We start from the raw sequence: 7,500 nt of genomic DNA, 5'->3' as shown, positions 1-7,500 counted from the left end.
AGTTATTAGCTGTGTATTAGACTGGAGTTATTAGCTGTGTATTAGACTGGAGTTATTAGCTGTGTATTAGACTGGAGTTATTAGCTGTGTATTAGACTGGAGTTATTAGCTGTGTATTAGACTGGAGTTATTAGCTGTGTATTAGACTGGAGTTATTAGCTGTGTATTAGACTGGAGTTATTAGCTGTGTATTAGACTGGAGTTATTAGCTGTGTATTAGACTGGAGTTATTAGCTGTGGAATTAACGTGTATTTGACTAGAGTTAATAGCTATATAATTAATGTTTATTAGAATGGAGTTATTAGCTGTGGAATTATTGTGTTTTCGCTGTCTCTGAGCAAAATACGTTTGAATTGTGTAGAATACATAACATGGACTGCTGGTTGCTTGTTAAATTCCTTCTGTCATGAAACTGTACAACTACTGTACTGTATGTACTAGTATATATGTTTTTTGTAATAGTATGGAGTATTTCAGGTAATAGTATAGAGTATTTCAGATAATAGTATGGAGTATTTCAGGTAATAGTATGGAGTATTTCAGGTAATAGTATGGAGTATTTCAGGTAATAGTATGGAGTATTTCAGATAACAGTATGGAGTATTTCAGGTAATAGTATGGAGTATTTCAGATAACAGTATGGAGTATTTCAGGCAATAGTATGGAGTATTTCAGATAATAGTGTAGAGTATTTCAGATAATGGTATGGAGTATTTCAGGTAATAGTGTAGAGTATTTCAGGTAATAGTATAGAGTATTTCAGGTAATAGTATAGAGTATTTCAGGTAATAGTATAGAGTATTTCAGGTAATAGTATAGAGTATTTCAGGTAATAGTATGGAGTATTTCAGGTAATAGTATGAAGTATTTCAGGTAATAGTATGGAGTATTTCAGGTAATAGTATGAAGTATTTCAGGTAATAGTGTAGAGTATTTCAGGTAATAGTATAGAGTATTTCAGGTAATAGTATAGAGTATTTCAGGTCATAGTATAGAGTATTTCAGGTAATAGTATGGAGTATTTCAGGTAATAGTATGGAGTATTTCAGGTAATAGTATGGAGTATTTCAGCAATAGTATTTATTTAGTTTGTTATCATTTTAATTCCCTTTCTCCTCCATTTCCATATCCAGAAGGAGGAGGGTTCATTGAAAATGATTCCCCAGGACAGCGTGGACAGTGAGATTTGGGTTCCTGACTACCTGGCCCCATCCTGGGTGTGTCTACCTAACGACCAGCCTGTGCTTGTCGTCATTCAACCAGGGGAGACTGCAGAAGATACGCTGGACGCTGTCTGCAAGGTGGGCTACTTAGATTACATAGATTATACATGTTACACACTACACCTAACAACCAGCTTGTACACAGTACAATTTTTCAGTGTTAAATCAACATTTAAAGAGTTAATTTTAACACTATCTCAGAGTACACATGGTCCCAGTCTACAGAGTGTAAAAACTACTCTGATTATCGTGTGACATTATGATGAGTGTTAATGAAACTCAAATTAATACTGCATTAGATTTGACTGTTACTTCTATTCTAGTGTTAATCTAGAGAGAACTCCTATTACTGTTACTTCTATTCTAGTGTTAATCTAGAGAGAACTCCTATTACTGTTACTTCTATTCTAGTGTTAATCTAGAGAGAACTCCTATTACTGTTACTTCTATTCTAGTGTTAATCTAGAGTGTGTATATGGTGTGTATATAGTGTGGGTATAGTCTAGTGTGTAAATAGTCTTATCATAGTGTGTATATAGTGTGTATATAGTGTGTATAAAGTGTGTATATGGTGTGTATATAGTGTGTGTATAGTCTACTGTGTATATAGCATGTATATAGTGTGTATATAGTGTGTGTATATAGTGTGTATATAGTCTAGGGTGTATATAGTATGTATATAGTGTGTATATGGTGTGTATATAGTGTGTATATAGTCTAGTGTGTATATGATGTGTATATAGTGTGTATATAGTCCAGTGTGTATATAGTGTGTATATAGTGTGTATATAGTCTAGTGTGTATATAGTGTGTATATAGTCTAGTGTGTATATAGGGCGTATATAGTGTGTTTATAGTGTGTATATAGTGTGTATATAGTCTGTATATAGTGTGTATATAGTGTGTATAGTGTGTATATAGTGTGTATATAGTGTGTATATAGTGTATATAGTGTGTATATAGTGTGTATATAGTGTGTATACAGTGTGTATATAGTATGTATATAGTGTGTTTATAGTGTGTATATAGTGTGTATATGGTGTGTATATAGTCTGTATATAGTCTAGTATGTATATAGTGTGTATATAGTCTAGTGTGTATATGGTGTGTATATAGTGTGTATATAGTGTGTATATAGTCTAGTGTGTATATAGTCTGTATATAGTGTGTATATGGTGTGTATATAGGGTATATATAGTCTAGCATGTGTATATAGTCTAGTGTGTATATAGTGTGTATATAGTCTGTATATAGTGTGTGTATAGTCTAGTGTGTGTGTATAGTGTGTATATAGTCTAGTGTGTATATAGTGTGTATATAGTGTGTATATAGTCTAGTGTGTATATGGTGTGTATATAGTGTGTATATAGTGTGTATATAGTGTGTGTATAGTCTAGTGTGTGTGTATAGTGTGTATATAGTCTAGTGTGTATATAGTGTGTATATAGTGTGTATATAATAGTGTGTATATGGTGTGTATATAGTCTGTATATAGTCTAGTGTGTATATAGTGTGTATATAGTGTGTATATAGTCTAGTGTGTATATAGTCTGTATATAGTGTGTATATCGTGTGTTTATAGGGTATATATAGTCTAGCATGTGTGTATAGTGTGTATATAGTCTAGTGTGTATATAGTGTGTATATAGTCCGTATATAGTGTGTGTATAGTCTAGTGTGTGTGTATAGTGTGTATATAGTCTAGTGTGTATATAGTCTGGAGATGGTGTGTATATAGTGTGTATATAGTGTGTATAGTGTGTATATATGTGTATAGTGTGTATATATGGTGTGTATATAGTGTATATATGGTGTGTATATAGTGTGTATAGTGTGTATATATAGTGGGTATATAGTGTGTATATAGTGTGTATATGGTGTGTATATAGTGTGTATATAGTGTGTATATCGTGTGTATAGTGTGTATATAGTGTGTATAGTGTGTATAGTGTGTATATAGTGTATATAGTGTGTATAGTGTGTATATAGTCTGTATATAGTGTGTATAGTGTGTATATAGTGTGTATAGTGTGTATAGTGTTATATAGTGTGTATAGTGTGTATAGTGTGTAGTGTGTATATAGTGTATATAGTGTGTGTATAGTGTATATAGTGTATATAGTGTGTATAGTGTGTATATAGTGTATAGAGTGTGTGTATAGTGTATATATAGTGTATATAGTGTGTGTATAGTGTGTATATAGTGTGTGTATAGTGTATATAGTGTATATAGTGTATAGTGTGTATAGTAAGTGCAAAATATGGTCAACTCACATTGTCTGTGTAACCATTTAATCAACTATTCAGTCTTATTTATCAGTCTGATGGCTATTTAGCAGTCTGATGGCTATTTATCAGTCTGATGGCTATTTAGCAGTCTGATGGCTATTTATCAGTCTGATGGCTATTTAGCAGCTGTTTGGCTTGTGGGTAGAAGGTGTCTCGAAGCCTGTTGTTCCAAGAGCCTAAGTTCTGGTGTTGTTTGCCGGACAGTAGTGAACTGGCTTGGGTGGCTGAAGTTCTGACAATTTTTAAGGCCTTCCTCTGACAGATTATAGACTGGGACAAGGAGAGATTGAAAATGTTTGTGACGACACCTGCCAGCTGGTGTGCGCATGCTCTGAGAGCGAGATTACACAGTCATCCAGAACAACAGGGGTTTTAATACAAGACTCTGTATTGTTTTCTTTGAAGCATAACTATAATCAATCAATCAAATCAATCAATGTAGGTGCAAAAAACACAGATATTAAAAACAATCCTAAAAAATCTACCTGCAGTAGAGCATGTTGGGAAATATAATAATGATGGGTGTGGCCTCCCAAGTGGCGCAACGGTCTAAGGCACTGTATCGCAGTGTGTCACTGCAGACCCGGGCTCGATCCCAGGCTGTGTTGCAGTGGGCCGTGACCTGGAGACCAATGAGGCAGCGCACAATTGGCCCGTGACTAACCAGGCCTAACCCGGTGTCATCCGGGTTAGGGGAGAGTTTGGCCGGCCGGGATGTCCTTGTCCCATCGCGCTCTAGCGACTCCTTGTGGTGGGCTGGGCGCATGCACGCTGACTTGGCCTTCAAGGACATTCAGAGACTTGTCCTGAAGCCACTCCTGCATTGTCTTGGCTGATTGCTTAGGGTCGTTGTCTGGGGTGAACCTTCACCCCAGTCTGAGGTCTTGAGCGCTCTGGAGCAGGTTCTCATCCAGGATCTCTCTGTACTTTGCTCCATTCATCTTTCCCTCAATCCTGACAAGTTTCCCAGTCCCTGCCACTGAAAAACATCCCCACAGCATGATGCTGCCACCACCATGCTTCATCGTAGGGATTGTGCCATGTTTCCACCAGACGTGATGCTTGGCATTCAGGCCAAAGAGTTCAGTCTTGGTTTCATCAGACCAGATAATCTTGTTTCTCATGGTCTGAGAGTCTTTAGGGGCCTTTTGGCAAACTCTAAGCGGGCTGTCATGTGCCTTTTACTGAGGAGTGGCTTCCATCTGGCCACTCTACCATAAAGGCCTGATTGGTGGAGTGCTGCAGAGATGGTTGTCCTTCTGGAAGGTTCTCCCATCTCCACAGATGATACTCTGGACTTCTGTCAGTGACCATCAGGTTCTTGGTCACCTCCCTGACCAAGGCCCTTCTCCCCAGATTGCTCAGTTTGGCCGGGCTGCCAGCTCTAGGAAGAGTCTTGATGGTGCCAAACTTCTTCCATTTCAGAATGATGGAGTCCACTTTGTTCTTGGGTACTTTCTGCAGAAATGTTTTGGTACCCTTCCCCAGATCTGTGCCTTGACACAATCGTGTCTCAGAGCTCTACGAATAATTCCTTCGACCTCATGGCTTGTTTTTTGATCTGACATGCACTGCCAAATGTGTGACCTTATATAGACAGGTGTGTGCTTTTCCAAATCATGTCCAGTCTCTTTAATTTACCACTGGTGGACTCCAATCAAGTTGTAGAAACATCTCAATGTTAATACAATGAGCCTGAGCTCAATTTAGAGTCTCATAACAAAGGGTCTGTATATTTATGTAAATAAGGTATTTCTGTTTTTAATTTGTTTTAAATAAGTTAGCTAATATTTAACTTTTTTTATTACTAACTAAATGTGGTAAAAGTCTAGGGGTTCTGAATACTTTTGTTGTTCATAGATATGTATATATTTTACAAAGTTAACATTTTTCTTCCACTTTCATGTGTAGATTGCTTGTAACAACACATGTGGAGACAGAAACACATGTGGAGACAGAAACACATGTGGAGACAGAAACACATGTGGAGACAGAAACACATGTGAAAACGTTCTGTCCCTCTTTTCAACCGTGACATCTGGAACCAAGCTCTCATAACCTCAATCTTAGCCAGGGTTTCAATCTCAGCAGCTTCAATATTAACATGAATTGGCTCTGGTGTTCATGTCTTTGCAAATTAATGTCTCTCTCTCTCTCTCTCTCTCTCTCTCTCTCTCTCTCTCTCTCTCTCTCTCTCTCTCTCTCTCTCTCTCTCTCTCTCTCTCTCTCTCTCTCTCTCTCTCTCTCTCTCTCTCTCTCTCTCTCTCTCTCTCTCTCTCTCTCTCTCTCTCTCTCTGTCTCTGTTTCTCTCTCTCTCTCTCTCTCTCTCTCTCTCTCTCTCTCTCTCTCTCTCTCTCTCTCTCAATTCAATTCAAGGGGCTTTATTGGCATGGGAAACATGTGTTAACATTGCCAAAGCAAGTGAGGTAGATAATATATCAAGTGAAATAAACAATAAAAATGAACAGTAAACATTACACATACAGAAGTTTCAAAACAATAAAGACATTACAAATGTCATATTATATATACAGTGTTTTAACAATGTACAAATGGTAAAGGACACAAGATAAAATAAATAAGCATAAATATGGGTTGTATTTACAATGGTGTGTGTTCTTCACTGGTTGCCCTTTTCTCGTGGCAACAGGTCACAAATCTTGCTGCTGTGATGGCACACTGTGGAATTTCACCCAGTAGATATGGGAGTTTTTCTAAATTGGATTTGTTTTCGAATTCTTTGTGGATCTGTGTAATCTGAGGGAAATATGTCTCTCTAATATGGTCATACATTGGGCAGGAGGTTAGGAAGTGCAGCTCAGTTTCCACCTCATTTTGTGGGCAGTGTGCACATAGCCTGTCTTCTCTTGAGAGCCATGTCTGCCTACGGTGGCCTTTCTCAATAGCAAGGCTATGCTCACTGAGTCTGTACATAGTCAAAGCTTTCCTTAATTTTGGGTCAGTCACAGTGGTCAGGTATTCTGCCGCTGTGTACTCTCTGTTTACGGCCAAATAGCATTCTAGTTTGCTCTTTTGTTAATTCTTTCCAATGTGTCAAGTAATTATCTTTTTGTTTTCTCATGATTTGGTTGGGTCTAATTGTGCTGCTGTCCTGGGGCTCTGTAGGGTGTGTTTGTGTTTGTGAACAGAGCCCCAGGACCAGCTTGCTTAGGGGACTCTTCTCCAGGTTCATCTCTCTGTAGGTGATGGCCTTTGTTGTGGAAGGTTTGGGAATCACTTCCTTTTAGGTGGTTATAGAATTTAACGGTTCTTTTCTGGATTTTGATAATTAGTGGGTATCGGCCTAATTCTGCTCTGCATGATTTATTTGGTGTTGTACACTGAGGATATGTTTGCCGAATTCTGCGTGCAGAGTCTCAATTTGGTGTTTGTCCCATTTTGTGAAGTCTTGGTTGGTGAGCGGACCCCAGACCTCACAACCATAAAGGGCAATGGGCTCTATGACTGATTCAAGTATTTTTAGCCAAATCCTAATTGGTATGTTGAAATTTATGTTCCTTTTGATGGCATAGAATGCCCTTCTTGCCTTGTCTCTCAGATCGTTCACAGCTTTGTGGAAGTTACCTGTGGCGCTGATGTTTAGGCCAAGGTATGTATCGTTTTTTGTGTGCTCTAGGGCAACAGTGTCTAGATGGAATTTGTATTTGTGGTCCTGGTGACTGGACCTTTTTTGGAACACCATTATTTTGGTCTTACTGAGATTTACTGTCAGGGCCCAGGTCTGACAGAATCTGTGCATAAGATCTAGGTGCTGCTGTAGGCCCTCCTTGGTTGGTGACAGAAGCACCAAATCATCAGCAAACAGCAGACATTTGACTTCGGATTCTAGCAGGGGGAGGCCGGGTGCTGCAGACTTTTCTAGTGCCCACACCAATTCGTTGATATATATGTTGAAGAGGGTGGGGCTTAAGCTGCATCCCTGTCTAACCCCACGACCCTGTGTGAAGAAATGTGTGTGTTTTTTGC

The 7,500-nt window shown here is 38.4% G+C and overlaps 1 protein-coding gene across 1 annotated transcript in view; it reads left to right on the top strand.

Annotated features, from left to right (window-relative positions):
• Window positions 1–7,500, top strand: part of LOC127930603 (rho guanine nucleotide exchange factor TIAM1-like) — a 191,438-nt gene that overhangs the window by 96,986 nt on the left and 86,952 nt on the right. The window contains exon 12 of the mRNA XM_052520211.1: window positions 1,135–1,302. Coding sequence (XP_052376171.1) covers window positions 1,135–1,302 — 168 coding nt within the window. The remainder of the gene's footprint in view (window positions 1–1,134; window positions 1,303–7,500) is intronic.

This window comes from Oncorhynchus keta, chromosome 6 (genome assembly GCF_023373465.1).
Source record: "Oncorhynchus keta strain PuntledgeMale-10-30-2019 chromosome 6, Oket_V2, whole genome shotgun sequence".
Taxonomy (NCBI): Eukaryota; Metazoa; Chordata; class Actinopteri; order Salmoniformes; family Salmonidae; genus Oncorhynchus; species Oncorhynchus keta.
Note: the sequence above shows the minus strand (reverse complement) of the source record. Positions and strands in the feature narration are given on the sequence as shown.